This window comes from Lepus europaeus, chromosome 21 (genome assembly GCF_033115175.1).
Source record: "Lepus europaeus isolate LE1 chromosome 21, mLepTim1.pri, whole genome shotgun sequence".
NCBI classification, from domain to species: Eukaryota; Metazoa; Chordata; class Mammalia; order Lagomorpha; family Leporidae; genus Lepus; species Lepus europaeus.
This window is the reverse complement of record NC_084847.1, coordinates 19629671-19646692: the sequence shown is the minus strand read 5'-3', so window position 1 is coordinate 19646692 and position 17022 is coordinate 19629671. Positions and strand designations below refer to the sequence as shown.

The 17022-nt window shown below is 43.5% G+C and overlaps 1 protein-coding gene across 5 annotated transcripts in view; it reads right to left on the bottom strand.

Annotated features, from left to right (window-relative positions):
• The window catches only part of TNRC6A (trinucleotide repeat containing adaptor 6A), a 104076-nt gene that overhangs the window by 20578 nt on the left and 66476 nt on the right, over positions 1–17022 (bottom strand). For all 5 annotated transcript variants that reach the window (XM_062179823.1, XM_062179821.1, XM_062179822.1 and 2 more), the window contains 7 exons: positions 12562–15153; positions 11061–11237; positions 8736–8911; positions 7554–7586; positions 5875–5955; positions 5490–5541; positions 253–395 (listed from right to left, as the gene is read on the bottom strand). In XM_062179823.1, coding sequence (XP_062035807.1) covers positions 253–395; positions 5490–5541; positions 5875–5955; positions 7554–7586; positions 8736–8911; positions 11061–11237; positions 12562–15153 — 3254 coding nt within the window. The remainder of the gene's footprint in view (positions 1–252; positions 396–5489; positions 5542–5874; positions 5956–7553; positions 7587–8735; positions 8912–11060; positions 11238–12561; positions 15154–17022) is intronic.

Genomic DNA, 17022 nt, shown 5'->3' with positions numbered 1-17022 from the left:
TCAGATTAGTGTTAATTTAGAGTACATACAAAGAGCCAAACATATTTCATGGGATTAAGAAGAAAATATAAATGCAACTTCTATACTAAACTGAGACATAAAAAGACAATGAACTGTAAATTCAGTAATAGGATTTGGCACTGGATTGTAACACTTTAGATTATACAAAATGTTCTAAAATATTAACGTGACGATTATGCTACTAAGTGTACTGGTTTATTAGTCACAGAGGTAAAAAGAAAAAAACTTTACCTTATCAAAATAAGGACTGCGCTCCATGGAAGACTCTTTGGAAATCTGAGGCCGAGAACCAGGGCCTTTCCCGACCGTTCGATTGTAATCACCAATATTTAGGCTATGTTTATCTATTTCCATTCGCTTGTCTTGTAACATTCCTAATAAACACATGAGACTATGTTATCAAGAAGGAAGACAACCTAATAGGATTCAGATGAATTGACAATGAAAAGCAAAATACTCACTTTCCAAACTGAAATGCCTTCTGCCTCGACAAGGAATGTGAGAAACGCACTTGCATTGCATGCACCTTGCACTCCTCACGAGGGAAGGAGGGCGTAGCAGATGCTGTTAACCTTACTGAGCCCATTAACTTGAAAATGGACTAGTCAACAAAAGGTTGCAAGACTCTCATTTTAAGACGCGCTCTTAGCAACATTAATGTAAGACATCTTGGAAGTCATCTGGAATCTGGTTAATTTTATAACAAAAACAACCACCAAAACCCATTATGATGAACTACTATTTAAAAAATGCCAGGGCTACCCTAAGGGCTTTATATGTATTTCTTTCATGCTTTCGGGGCCACAGCTGTCACCCCTGTTTAGCACACAGGGTAATTAATGCCTTCCTCTATTGCCTTGCTCTTCATTACTCCCCCAATTCTGACTGCCCTGCTATAAACATGACCGCTTATGAGGGAAACGCCTCTCCAACAGTCTTTTCCTTGATAGGGCCAGCCTTTAAGCTACCATCCCCTTTCCATAAATCTAATCTTTTTTTTTTTTTTTAAATTTTTGACAGGCAGAGTGGACAGTAGAGGGAGACAGAGAGAAAGGTCTTCCTTTTTGCCATTGGTTCACCCTCCAATGGCCGCCGCGGTAGGCGTGCTGCAGCCGGCGCATCGCGCTGTTCCGATGGCAGGAGCCAGGTGCTTATCCTGGTCTCCCATGGGGTGCAGGGCCCAAGCACTTGGGCCATCCTCCACTGCACTCCCTGGCCACAGCAGAGAGCTGGCCTGGAAGAGGGGCAACTGGGACAGGATCGGTGCCCCGATCAGGACTAGAACCCGGTGTGCCGGTGCCGCAAGGCGGAAGATTAGCCTAGTGAGCCGCGGCGCCGGCTGCCATAAATCTTTTAAAATGTGGACAATGTGGGGCAGGTGTTGTGCCAATAGTAGGTTAAGCTGCTGCTTGGAACACCCACGTCCCACATCTGAGTACTGAGAGATTCAGGTCCCAGCTACCTTGGCTTTGGATCCAGCTCCCTGTTAATGCATCTGGGAGGTAGCAGATGAAGGAGATCAAGTACTTGAGTCCTTGCCACCCATGTGGGACATCTAGGTTGAGTTCCTGGCTCCAGCCTGGCCCAGCCCAATCCCAGCTGTTGCAGTCATGTGGGGAGTGAACCAGTGGATGGAAGATCTCTTTTTTTCTCTTTATCTTCCTCTTTCTTTTTGAAAAAAGCAGACAATGCTCTCCGCATACCCATCCTTAGCACACATTCAGCAGTTTCTGTCCTCCCTGCACAACTGAGCCCACCTCCCTGGTGTGTTGAACAGACCAAGGTGACTCAGCATCTGTGTTTCACTGCCTCTATAAACCTGCTTCATGTACTACCAAGGCAGCAACCACCCCCATCAAGTGATTTCCAGATACAAGTATATCTACTTCAATGCACCGTTGTTACTTCTCACACAAGCCTTCTCCTTAAACCTTACTCTCCACATCTTTCAGTCCTCAAATCTCATCCACTGTTTCTTTGCAAATCATTATTCTTTGAGATATTTACCACCGTCATAATACTTACCCTTACTACCCTCATTCAAGGCAAGTGGAAAAGGAAAAAAATGCTTAAAATAGGTAGTTTTTAAACACCATTAGTTTCTTGAAGTATGGGTGAGGCATTTGAGTAATCCATCTTTTAACATGTTAAGAACCCTCCCTTGAATATCAGTAACCTTTACAATGACCTCGAGTCCTTTACTCTGTCTACCCCTGGCTAGCAGCACCTCTATGCACTGACACACGCATGCTGGCCATCTTGCTCGCTCGCTCTCTCCATCTAGTACTGAACCAACTCCAAGAAGTGCTTCTCAAAAATCTCTTTCCAAGCTGTCCCTTCCTAATGATCTATGTTATCGTTGCTTGTGTAAAAAGTAGTGTGTTGCATCTCCCCAACATTGTGCACCCCTTTAGAAACCTATAGAGCAGGAATCTCTCTGTAGTCTTTCAGTCCTCTAACAAGATTCTTTTGTTACCAATGGCTTACTCCAAGTCCTACTGTCACATCTGTTTCCTGACAACCACTCTCCTCTTTCCATAACTGCATTCACTTGCCTTCTGAAAAACTGCTCTAATTCTAATCTAATGTGTCCTCTCTCTCCTCATTCTTACTCCCCAGAATTCTGCCTTCCATTCGTTAGCTTACAACTCTCTCTCTGGTCAATGTATTCACAGTGCCTTTAGTACCATCCATGTCTCATTAATCACACATATTACATCTCCAGCTCTATCTATTCTGTACTCCACATCCAGATTTTCTACTGTTTACCTGACATTGTGACATAGTCTTCATAGTAACAATAGATACAATCTTATCTATCAAATTTACCATTCCTATATTTCTTATATCAAATAATGACCAGAGAAGGATTTACTGTCTCTCAGCTCCAAAGTCAACCTGACTGCTCTATTTAAATATATTTGGACTTTTTTTTCTCCTTTGCCAATCGGTATTGAGGCTTTGTCATTAGAAGTCACTAGAGAGACAGTGCAGGAGGAAAAGTTTTGCTGCCAGTGCAGTGTGCTCACTTGGCAGGCTTTGGTAGCTTCCATGGCTTTCCCTGTGCCTGGCTGGTCAGCAGCATAAGCGGCCAGCTTCTAGCATCCCCCTGCCCCCACCCCAATATCTCCAAACTTCTGTAGTAGAGTTGGTGAGCTACCTCTTTATCAACACTTTTTACCAGTACTCTACAGGACAGCTTTCTGGCAACCTCACCTCATCCCAGAAACTTCTGTCACTCCGTGGACCATGGAGGAGGCAGAGGAATAGATGCATTGTCTAGATATGGATTTTTCTTGCTATTAAAGCTTTTGTCATGCATGCTGTCACAGAATGCCTTAGCTACTCTCATGGTGCCCCTCGTGCACTGTGTCTGATCCAGAAGCTCATTCCATAGCAGAGGATATATGGTAATAAGCTTATATCTGTGGAATTACCTGCTTTTATCATATACACCACCACCTGAAGGCAGCTAATTACATCAATGGGTAGAATGGCTTGCTGAAGACTCAGCTACAAAGAGAAGCGGGAGGCAAGATCCTTTGGATTGGCTTCTGTCTCGTATGATGTACTATGAGATGTACTACGTCTCCCTTGCTACAAGAATGTGCAGGTCTAGGAATCAAAATGTCAAAGTGGGAGTGGCTCTTCACACAATTATATCCAATAAGCCACTTAGAAAATGCCTGCCTCCCATTCTGACAACTCCACTGATTTAGAGAAAACACTCTGAACAGAAGACACAACACTAGTTCCACTATTTCAGAAGACGAAGCCTACAACCTCGATGTCTTGCACTCCTTAGGACATGAATTAACATGCAAAACAGAAAGCTATTCGACAGGCTGGAGGACTGATTCTGACTATCAAGGGGACACTGATTTCCTCAATTAAAATGTAGGAAGCAAAAACTCTATCTGGAACTCAGGGGATGCTTTGGGGTACCCTCTTAGCATTTCCACGCCCAGTACTAAAGGGTAATAAAAAACTACAGCAACCAAAGAAGGCAGGGCTACTCAGGGCTCAGGTTCTCTGGGAGTGAAGGCCTGGGTCACTCTACCAGCTAAGAACTCTGAGCAAGGGTGGGTGCCTGATGCAGCAGTTAAGACACTGCTTTGTGATGCTTGCGTGCCCTATTGGAGAGCCTGGTTTGAGTCTCAGCTGTGCTTTCTGATCCACTTGCCTGCTAATGCGCACCAGGAAAATGATAATGATGATGAAAGCATGTGGGTCCCTGCCACCCAGATGTAGCTGCTGATTCTTGGCTTCAGCCTGGTCCAGCCTTTCAAATAAATAAAGAGATCTCTAAAATGCAACAAGTTGACATGAACTGTCCTGAGTATGGACTTGCACTGACTTACTGCCTCTGAGCTCCAAATTCACCCATTTGCTCTGTGAAAAAATACAAACCCATCTGGGCCCTTTACATATTTGTTTCCTTTGGGAGCTGGCATGGAAGCTTTGCCAGCAGAGGGCACAGGGAGACACTGAAGGAGCAAGTCTGGCTTCCTGGCTCTAGTGTGCTCATGGCTACAGCTCAGGCAGCTTTCCCAGCACCAGGTGCCTGCAGGGCCAGCCTCACCACGCCTGGCAGCTTGCTCGCAGTCACCAGTGACCTGTCCTATGAGCTGCTATTTTAGAGGGTGGGTTTCCTACAGTCCCACTGGGGTGGCACCATAGGGACTTCTTTGCCATGTAGAGACATGCCCATGCCCAAGACTCTGGATCTCAGTCTGGGGTGTGGTTTGGGTAAGGAGGGCACGGCAGTCTTTTCCCGAGTTGAGTTACCTCTCCTTGGATCTGTTACTCGTATATTCTTTGCTGTTCTCTCTAGCGCCCACTAGCCACCCATTAGTATCTCTAATTTCTTGTTGAGTTTATGAATTTTTTTACCACCTACTAAACAGTCCAGGTAAGAAAGCTGGGAGTCATCTGTAATCAATCTATAAGACTATTTGTCCAAAACATAAATCCAAATTATGTTGCTCTCCTCTACTTAGAACTCTTTAACCCCATACTCACAGAATCAAACCCAGACTCCAATTTCCTTGGCGTTTAACACTGAGCCTAGCGTTATCAAGCATCCTCACCACGACTGTGTCTGACCCTCACCTAACCACTGATTCTGCATTCCTTGGCCCAGTTCTGGTCCAACCTGCCATATCTCCACTCTCCCTGATCAAGAACACCGCACCCCCAAGGTGGATAACTCACTCCTGAGGGGATGCTAGCAAAGACTACTGCCCCCAGATCCTTGGCTCTGCACAGTGATTTGCACTTTAAAGACACTTCAAGTCATGTAATCAATGCACTTCAATGTATACTGGAAAGCACACGAATACCACAACTGTGCGGCTGAGTCTCCCCTCTCCTGGTCTGCGACAGGGTTCTCTCAGTAGGATCTTGGCACAGATGTGCCTGTCCATCAGTGATGAATATAAACATAAATGGATTTAATCTTCTCTTACCTCCAGAAAGGTCCATCTTATTGCTCTGTACATTTTCTTCTGGTGAGTCTCTCTTAAGAAAGGAACAACAGCATGTTAGCATAAATTATCAACAGAACAAAAAATGAACTTCATTTTATTTTATGATCTGTGAAATTCAAGTGGATTATGAAGCTTCATTTTTCACTGCTTCATGCAACAACAATAAAATTTCAAATAAGACAAATGGTCAAAGTGTCTAGCTAAAACAGTAAAAAATAAAAAAAGAAGGGTTATAGGCCAATTTTACTCTAACTTCAAGGATATTTCTATAAAAAAGAATGATTTTTTAACAAAAAATGAAATTGGGATACATTATAGACTCGATCATTAAAAGGGGAAAGACCTGCTAAGAAAACATACTTACCGAAAAACTGATATTTGAAAACTGTTTAACAAATGGATTTATCCATGCATCTTCTTGTTTGTTTCCACCTTTCATCATTCCCTTTGTAAAATAAAAGAGCAGAAAAGATGCCATGGCCATCTCTATTTATCTGGGTACAGTGATGGGTTAATAAACTTAAAGACAATTCCCAACTCTCATTTTTAGTCAATAATTTCTCCTCCAAACAACTCTTATCAGAGTTGTTATTAATTAAAAAAATCAACTTATTTGATTTTCAACTTCCTTTGCTCCAGTCCTCTGGTATAGCTGTAATGTACAGAGAAATCTCTAAAGGCAAGCAGTCAGAAGGAAAAGACAGAAGCAAAGGGCCTTGACGACCCACAAAAAGAAAAAGAAAAAGGGCCTCTAAATAATGGAGAACTGTCGGTCAGTTCCCAATATATGATGGACTGCATTCTATAAGATAAATAACAATTTGGACTTTTGGAATTTTCAGATCAAACCAAAGTAAAAAATAATGAGTAGGCTCTCAAGTTAGTCCAAGGAAATCAATTTAGCCCATAATTTTATGTTGTGTATACTGTACTAAGAAAAAAAACAAAACAAAACAAAATCCAAATGTTTCCACGTGTAAGTATTTTAAAATTTCAATTTCTGTTGCCAAGAACACAACACCTCCAGCAGTAGCTGAAGCCGGGACTCCTACTTAGTGTCAGCTCTCTGTGGCAGGTTGGAGTGTGGCAGTATAGAAAGTACATTGAAGATATGAACCGACACAGTCAAGAGTCCTGTGATCAGCAGTGCTGACAGACAGCACTCCATGGCTGGAAGCCATGGAGACCTACATCTCCCACTTACGGGAAGATCATAGGACCATTTCCAGTCTGTTGCCTTAATTTCCTTTTCCCTTTGCTGCTACCTGTTCCTTCTGACTGTGAAACAGAACACGGCTTCATAATTTTCCCCCTAAATGCAGGTCTCTGAAGCAAGCAACTAGCCCTCTCCGGGGTTTCTGAAGTTGGCTTTGATTCCCTTTCCTCTTTCAATCCCACCCCCACATTCTAAGGCCGAGTCTTTCTGTCCCCTCTACTGGGAAAGCTCTCAAATTAGTCCCTTCAACTATATGTCCACTCTTGTTGCCCAATTCAGGACCTCCTTTCTAATGTGAATTAATGCACAAGTTTCCTGAGATCCCCAACTCTGGCCTTTCCTCTGCTCCAATTTACATTCATACTCTCATTGGTTAGCTTTCTTTTGAAAAAGTCACAAAGAACCCCACTGATCGTGCCTTCTACGTAATTTCACTGGCTCCTTACTTTATACAGAATAAAGTTCAAATTCTTTGGCATGCTATTGAAAACACTTTACAATCTAACCTTAATCTAACTGCGCAGCCAGATCCCTTGTTACTTCTTTCTAGAAATTCTACATTGTAGCCATGGTAGGCAACTACTTTCCTTAACACATCCCACCCTCCAGGCATCTTCCAAACTTCAGCTGATACTTTTTTGAAGCTCTCCTGAGGCCCCAAATGAGACTACCAGCTCCTCGAAGGTGTAGCTCATCTTAGTGCATCTCAATCCCCAGCACCAAGCACAGTACCTGGCACACAGCAGAGGCTAAATAAATGTTTGCAGTTGCTTTCTAAAGATTTTTACTAGCAGAAACAAAGGAGAAAGAGTAAAAAGGCTACACACCCTTTCCCTTCTCCTTTTTTTGCCACTCAGACCCTGTAAGGAAAGACAAAGTCACAAAACAGCATGGTCCAGTGGGAAGAACACAGGGTTTGGAATTGGAAGACCTAAACTCAAGTCCTTGCTCTGCCACTTACTAGTTATGCAACTCTGGGCAAGTCACCACCTTTTCCAGTGTCAAACTCCTCATCACTATCCTGCCTTAGAAGGTTATGAGGATCAAATGATTTATGTAAAACATGTAAAAGCATTTTGTAAGCTACATGGCAAGGCAACAGGTAAATTCAGCCAAATGAATAATTTTAAAAATGAAAATGACAGGTCCAAGACTTACAATCCCAGGATTAAAAGGGAAGAACCTTTGGCAGTCAGCTAGTCCAGCAACCCACTGACTATCTGACTTCTAAGGTCCCTCAAAAGGTAATCATTTTCAATTAAGGAGGGGAGGTTATATGAGAATCACTTAAGGGACCAGGCATATACTGCCATAACCCCCCAGTCCCATCTCTTAGGAACCAATGATCTCAAAGAGTGGTTCCTGAACTTGGCTCTCCATCAGACACTCGAGGGGCCTGTTAACAGGAAACTTGGTCCGATTTCCAAAAATCCAGGAGACGTTGGGTAAAGAAGTTATACTTTTGATAAATGTCACAAGATTCTGATGAACAGCCAAGCCAGATTCAGGAGCACAATTTTTCCATACATAAAAGCAAAGGTAAGCTTGGCCCATTCCTAGGGATTTTTGTCACAGGACCTTTAGGATGAGGAAGGGACAATGATGGCAGATAAATAAAGAGGACGGTGACTCTGGGTAAAGGGGAGGTCAGGGACTCCAGGTGGGGAGGTGGGATGGGAGATGAACTGGCAGTGGGATGGAAGTCAACATGGAGATTTGCCCTTCTCTTCATCCTCACCATTGCAGGCACCACCCTAGGGTGAGGGGTTGTCCCAAGCAGCACTGGTGAAGGGGGAGGAGGAGAGAAATCCCAAGCTGTAGCAGTGGGGAGAAAGGAAGTTCCTGTGATCTTGTTTTTCTAGGTGGCTGCCCAGACAAGAGGCTATACTATGTGGGGACTGCCTGCACTGTACTGAGTGCCATAAATGGGCAGGCAAGAGATTAATTTTCTGTGGGTAAACTACCTTTGGAATTTAAAGTTTCAAGGGTTTTGCCCTTGAAGTGTTTACCTTCGATGACATTTTCTTTGTGTATGGTGGCCAATTTAAAGATGAGTTGAGCTCTTGAGATGAATTACTATTCCACATTCCAATTTCGACATCCTCCTCTTCTTCCCAGCCAGTGGGGCGATTTCCAGGCAATGGTATATCATCACCACACCAGCCATCTTGCATAGATTTTGGCCCTGATTGTTGATTTGTGACACAAAGAGAAACATTTTAATTAAAAAATGCCTTCTGGAGGACAAGCATGCATTAAAAAGTGGGAGGGGGCCCTAAGACAAAAGGAAAGACTTTTAAAAACAATTTCCCTTCATAAATTTGCATAGTGGAAGTGTATATTTTTAATTAAAAGTGTCATTAAAAATGAGTTCATTTAAAACTTCAGGGCTAGTGATGTGGTGTTGGCAATCTACTGATTAAGTTGCCACCTATATGGGCACTGCTTCAAGTCCCAGCCACTCCACTTCTGACCCAGCTCCCTGCTAATGCACCTGGGAAAAGCAGAAGATGACCCACGTATTATTTGGGCCCCTGCCACCCACTGGGGGGACCCTGAAGCAGCTCCTTGCTCCTGCTTCCATTTGGGGAGTGAACCAGTGAACAGAAAATCTCTTTATAACTCTGTCTTTCCAATAAATAAATAAATCTTAAAATAAATTAGTAGAACTTCTTCCATGTCTTTACAAATCAGAGAGCTCCTTAACATGGACAATGGTAGTATTTTTCTTGGTACCCACTTAATCTGCCTAGTGACACACAGAGTAAAATGGATGGATAAAATTTGAAAGAACCAGGCCGGCGCCGTGGCTTAACAGGCTAATCCTCCGCCTTGCGGCGCCGGCACACCGGGTTCTAGTCCTGGTTGGTGCGCTGGATTCTATCCCAGTTGCCCCTCTTCCAGGCCAGCTCTCTGCTATGGCCCGGGAAGGCAGTGGAGGATGGCCCAAGTGCTTGGGCCCTGCACCTGCATGGGAGACCAGGAGAAGCAACTGCTCCTGCCTTCAGATCAGCACGATGCGCCGGCCGCAGCGGCCATTAGAGGGTGAACCAATGGCAAAAAGGAAGACCTTTCTCTCTGTCTCTCTCTCTCTCTCACTATCCACTCTGCCTGTCCAAAAAAAAAAAAAAAAAATTGAAAGAACCAACTCTGATAAGTATTTTCAAAAAGAGTGGCCAAAAGTATTGCAAGTCATAAGTAGAAACCACTATATCTGGGTTGGCACTGGGGCACAGCAAGTTAAGGCATGGCCTGTACCACCAGCATCCCAGGTGGGCACCAGCTGAGTTCTGTGAGCTTCAATTCTGATCCAGCTCCCCTGCTAATGCGTCTGGAAAGCAGCGGAAGAAGGCCCAAGTCTCTGGGCCCTGCACCCACGTGGGAAACCAGGAAGAAGCTCCTGGCTTTAACCTGGCCTTGTCCCTGTCACTGTGGCTACTGGAGAGTAAACCAGTGGATGGAAGATCTCTGTCTCTCCTCTCTCTGTAACTCTTTCAAATAAATAAAACAATCTTAAAAAAAAAAACTACTGTTATCACCACACATGGCTTTGGGATTCCATGGACTATGTTTTGTTTTGTTTTGTTTTTAATTTAAGTAATACAACTTCATGCATTTCTTTTTTTGGACAGGCAGAGTGGACAGTGAGAGAGAGACACAGAGAGAAAGGTCTTCCTTTGCCGTTGTACCCTCCAATGGCCGCCACACGGCGCTGATTCAAAGGCAGGAGCCAGGTGATTATCCTGGTCTCCCATGGGGTGCAGGGCCCAAGCACTTGGGCCATCCTCCACTGCACTCCCTGGCCACAGCAGAGAGCTGGCCTGGAATAGGGGCAACCGGGACAGAATCTGGTGCCCCGACCGGGACCAGGACCTGGTGTGCCGGCGCCACAGGCCTATTGAGCCACGGCGCCAGCCCCCATAGGCTATGTTTTATACACAATCTTATGGGACAGCAACAGAAGTCATCAGAAACTAGGGGTCCTTTCTGAGCCAGGCTAATTTTCTGTGTAATTTTTGGGAAATAATCTGACAGTCGGATATGTGCTCTCAAGGTTACACTCTTCAATCTCTCAGTCTGGATGGCATGAAAGTTGCTAGATTATTTCCAGATAACCTGATTTGGTAAAATACAGTTCAGATTTGGTGAGAGATGCAAATTGTTAATAGTCATAGTTCTAAGAAAATGAGAAAAGAAAATTCAGCAAACCAAATACTGAATATCATTTAGTAGGTCATATTACATGGATACATTATCAATAGAGAAACATTATCCAATTATAGTCAACAATTGATCACCACTGCAACAGTTACCAGAGATTGCTGATAGCTTACCAGATTTGCTTAATGCTTGTGGACCAACAGAGCTGGAGCCCCACGTGGATGGGTTGGAAGCCGCAGCAATGGGTTCCCCCCAGCTGGGACCACTGTCGATGGGTTTACCCCATGCTGAAGTACCATTATCCACAGTTGTGGCTGGAGTAGAAGGCTCCCCCCAGGGCTCACCCCAGCCTTTAAAAAGTATGGGAACAGAAGTTATCAGCACAGATGGTAAGGGGGTACAGTGAAATAAGCAATAAAGAAAGAATACTTAGGTAATCAAGGATAAAGAATTTCATGTTTACATGTTGGATAATGATGCTCTGATATAGGCAAAACAGACAGTATCTGTTTTACGTAAAGACAAATCATTTATTAACATAATTTACCTACATGCTGTGAATTTTTTAAAAGTTTTCTTTTTTCCTAATTGCCCTCTGTACCTAGAGCAGATTTTTTTCAAAAACCTCAATTATAGAAAATCACCTGCCTCTGAGGATGAATTTAATTCCTGGAAAAATAAAATCAATTTGAACCAACCCTAGTGGACTTAGGCAAGTAATGAAGCTGTGTAAAGTACTATATGGATACAATTTCAACCTTTCCATATTGCTGTACTGCAAAAAACAATCAATTACCAGACTAACAATGGGTAAGCAGTCTAAAAATAGACAAGCTGGGAAACACTTATTAAAAACCCAAATTATTAGGCTGAAGTTGTCCAAAGCTAAGAAAATCAAGCCATTCTCATATTTTGTTTAAAAGAATCAAAAGAAGCAGACTCTCCCTTAGGTACATACCTTTTTCATCTATAAATGAAGCCTAAGTTGCTACAGTATACTATACGCCGACTAAAAAAAAATTAGGTGCTACAAGGTTAGTTCATGAAAACACTCTAATCTCTATGTTCAATTAAGTCCCTACATTAACAAAGACAATGCGTGCCAATTATACTTCATGAAAATGTTGTCAGGATAATCTACAAAGAAAGCAATTAGTTCACTGTAAGAAGGAAAGTAAGAATTTACTGAAAAGGCATTGTTGGATGTTTTAAATAGATTTGGGTTTCATTCCTATTTAAAAAAAAAAAAAAAGCTTTCTAAGGCCAGATATAGTACCCAATGTCTACAGAGTCCTACTGTACTTAGGTACTTACTTGTGGACATATTTTAATCAAATAAGGTAACGAAAAAGTTAAGGCTTGATTCAGAACTGGGAGAAAACAACATTCCCACTGGACCCCGCTTTTCCAATTCTGCCTTCTGTTGTTTTCCTAACAGAGAATGATGTATGCAGGACTCACAAACACCTTGCTGAATGGGGAGCTCTGTTTCCTCATGTAACCATCACCCCTATATTTTCTTCAAACTTTTCTGTATTACAGTAAAGGCCTGTGTGTACATATCCAAGTAATTTGTTAGAGCAATCATACAGTAACAGTAAGCTGAAACAAGCGCATTTTCAGAATGCTGTGAAGTCTTTGGTAACACCACGAGGCTCCACAGAGAGAACTTACCAGAGCCACTGCTCGCCTCTTTGTTTGAGATGGCACTTGCAGTTGGCAGCAGCTGATGTACCTGTGCTTGCTGGTCTGAGCGGCTGCTGCCATTTGGGACGTTTTTGTTCCACATGTTCACATTTTTGTAGTTGTATTTGCTTGGATCTCCCCAAGCTGAAGTTCCATCGTCAATCTCCATTTTGCGTCGTATAGATTCTGGGGATGGTTCCTCCCAGCCTGTGGGTTCTTCTTCTTTTGTTGGGGCTGGTATAGGTCCCCCCAGCCAGCCTGTACCAGGAGGTTTGCTGGGGGCTGGTGGGATTCCCCAAGATCCAACAAGGTCTTGTTGCTTGTTCCAGTCTGGAGAACTGACTGGCTTTGATGAATCTCCCCAACCTAGAGACTGATTAGACTTTGGAGGGTCTCCCCATCCCTGGGAAGGATTAGGTTTAGAAGATTCATCCCATCCTGATGAATTATTTGGATTTATGTTATTTCCCCAAGTAAAAGAACTAGTTTTACCAAGTTCATTCCAACCAGAAACGGATCTGTCACTGTCACTCCCTCCTGAGCTGGATTTCTTATTGGCCTCACCCCAATGGTTACTCCTAGAAGTTTCTCCCCAGTTATCACTGGCAGAAACAGACCAACCTTGGTTTGATTTTTGTCCATCACCCCATCCCTGTTTGTTCTTTTGCGAATCATTCCATGCGGACTTCTCTTCCTTGCAATTCCCCCATTGATTGCTCTTGATCATTCCTGTAGCAGCAGAATCATCTTCCCACCCCCCCTGGCAGTTTGAGCCTTTGGAATCTCCCCACCTCAGAGCAGGTTTGGGATCGCCCCACCCCGATACAGATGAGGTATCATTACTATTAGGGCTAGTCTTATCTATACATGCCCCTGAGTTAAAAGTCTGTGTTGCAGAGCTCCCCCAGGCCTCTGTCCCATTGTCAGTCTTTCTTTCCCCTCTAGGTGATGTTTCAGTATCCCAGGCAGTATTCTGCTTTATAGGAGTCTGTCCCCAACCAGAGTTGGATAGGACACGTGGATCTAAGTCAGTTCTGTTTACAATGCTTTGGAGTAATGTGTGCTGATCCATTTTTCTTCTATCTCTACTCTGACTTTCCCCAGTTACTTTATCTTCAAGGCGTCCAGTGCTTTCTGTACTACCATCACTCTCCGCTGTACCTCCTGTTTTGGCCCACACACTGTTTTGCTCATTTGTCTGAGATGTGGCAGAACCCTGATCCTCTTCCTCAGTAGACTTCCATCCATTTGTAAACTTCTTCCCATTGCCATTTGCACTGTCATTGGAATGCTGATTGCTAGGCAGTTTGTTCCACTCAACGCTGGGTATGTTAGTGCCAGTGTTTTGTGCAGGGGTTCCCCATCCTCTTCGACTTCCTCCAGAATTCGCACCATTTCCACTTCCCCATGATGTATTCTGGGAATTCGCTGCCCCAGACTCCCACACTCCTCCTCCTTTATTTGTGTTAACTTGAAAGTTAGTGCCCATAGGCCCATTTATGCCAGGCTGCATTAGAGTTGCATTCACAGTGTCACCATTAGCTTGGCCGTTCGGGCCTGAACATTTGTCTCCAGAGTAATTAGAACCATAGGCACCCCATGTAGTACCATAAGAGCCTCCACTTTTTGACTCTCCATTGCTAAGATGAGAAAGGGAAGTGCCATTCATAACTGATGGAGCCTGTATCTGAGGATGATTCATTGTGCTCACACGCCAGGCCCCTGTATTACTACTAGGCAGTTCATTATTCTGTACTGAACCGGAGTTTGGTAAACTAGAGGTCATAAAGTTAGTAGTGTTATTTGGTCCAGTCATTTCAGTGGTAATATTCTGAGGTTGACCACTGAATGAAACCTTCTGTGTACCACTTACTTCAGATTCACACGTTTCCTGAAGGCTTCCCCAGGTACCATGGGTAGAAGAACCACTCACTTTAGAGTTAATACTCTGATTGTTGGGCATCTGGCCTATGGTACTGCACTGAATATTGATGCCAGAACCACCACCCCCTACAGGCCCTTTTAGGGCAAGTCCATTGTTCTCTAATACTGGCCAGGCACCATGGTTGCTAGCTGAATTCAAAGTGCTTGGATTTAACCCTCCATTTGATGAAGAACTTACAGTGCCCCAAGCATTCATTCTATTGTTGCTACTTTCTGATTTGCTTTCAGGAGCATCCACAGAGACCTGACATGTGCTTATTATGGCCCCATGGGAAAAACCCCATGGCCCAGTACTACTTCCATGGCCCACATTATTGCTGCTGCTGCTGCTACCAACCACAAACTTGTTTTGAGAACCAAGTCCAGTGCTATTCCGAAGGCCATCTTTTTCACCACCTGTGCTCCCTGAAGCCATGATAGTGATGTTTCTCTCTGATTCAGAACTGGAGGCAGAAGCAGCATCCATGCATTCTGAAGCTGACTCTGGATCACTGCCAGAGACTGAGGGCCATGCTTCTTTTTCTGACAAGTCGTTCACAACAGCATTCTTACAGTTTGTGCTAGGGTCACTCGCAGAAGACAGAGGTCCCCGCTGGGGATTTTCATACTGGGATCCTGAAGTGTTGTGGTTTATATCTAGAATAAAGGAGAAGGACAACTATTTATAAAGTGCTAGTCATTTTCAAACTGACACTAAATAGCCCTTAGAAAAAGGTGAGCATATTATCAATACATGTGGTTCCTCAACTTTAATGTGATATGATACTTGGCCCTGCGGTTACAAGGGCATCAGTGATTATCTTCCAACCATCAACTTTCCACATCCAGGAATTCCATACAAGCTAGGAAGTTTGCTTCATTCACTGACGTTATCCTAAGACCCTCGGCAGTGTTTGGAATACAAGAGCTCCTCAATAAACATTTGCTGAACAAAAAGTTATTAACACACTGATGAGCCAGTTTTGGAGTCAAGAAAGACATGGATGGTAGGGATATTTTAGGAAAATGGAGCAACCCCAGGCCCAGAGGCTTGACATGGGTAAAAGGGGCTGGGATACAGAATTGTAAGAAGAGTGTAGATCCCAAATTCGATGAAATGTATTCGGAATCCTTTGTCCATTCCCCACATCCTAGAGTACCTTTTCCACAACTATTTTGGGTGGTATAACAAGTCTATTAAGAAGTCCAAATGTAATCTGAAATATTGCATACAAGCAAAAATATTGATTCCCCATCATAAAAATTTCTGAATTGACCTTCTTTCATAGTCATGTTAATTAAGAGACAACTGTTATGATAAAGCCATGAACTGCTAATACTGAAGATCATCAATGACCAGTCACATAACTATAATCTTAGACGTACTGCTACAGATAGGGCAGTTCTACTGCTTCTGCTAGTTCCCAAGACTCTTCATTCTCATTGTTTAAGGATCTGGTACCTACAAAGTCCTCAGAGACATTAAACTGTATAGCATGTTCACATTTAGATTGTCTTGAGGAGGGTACTTATCCTGTAATTCGCTACTGCAGTAAGAATCAGAATCCCATGTAACGGATCAAGTATGACCCAGATCTAATGAAACAACCTCCAGGGGTCATAGGCCTAAGAAATAAAAGTTGCTATTTGGTGGCTTTGCTATTATGGAAAATCAGATTTAGTTTGCATTTTTTTCCTCTCAAAGCAACTGTTAAGAAGCAAAAGACAATGAGCTAGAAAGGGGCAGGAAAAGGGGACCAGAGAAAAACCAGAAATGTGTATGTGGTTCACCAGATATGTATTTCAAAGTTCTAGTGGTAACACTTGCACTCTCTGTTTAAGGATCATTACTTTAAGTTGCCATATAAGGGGCCAGCGCTGCGGTGTAGAAGGTTAATTTTCCACCTGCAGTACTGGCATCCCCTATGGACAGAGTCCCAGCTGTTCCACTTCCAATTCAGCTCCCTGTTAACATGGGCTGGGAAAGCAGTGGAAGATGGCTCAGGTCTCTGGGTCCCTACCACCCACTTGGGAGCCTGGGGAGAAGGTCCTGCCTCCTGGCTTTGGCCTGGCCCAGCCCTGGACACTGCGGCCAGTTGGGGAGTAAACCAGAGGATGGAAGATCTCTGTCTCTCTCTCCCCCAACCTTCTATCTGCCTTACAAATAAATACATCTCAAAAAAAAAAAAAAAGTTGCCATATAAAATTTGTTATCTTTTAATAGGTATAAGGAAGATTTCTCACAAAACAAAGAATACCAACATGTCAGGCTGAATGAATCCACATACCAACAGCTGCATCAGCACCATCAACAAATGCCTGACATTTAGTACCAGTGTATCACAAGCACTGGACTCACTTTCATCACCAAATCCTGGCACAACCCTATAGCACAGGCATTACCTCCGTTTTGCAGACAGGGAAACTGAGATTTAGAGGTTAACATGTGGAAAAGCAGGGGAGAAGGGCAGGATTCATCAGAATCATCCATAAAGCAAGGTATTTATGAACACCTACATTGAAACC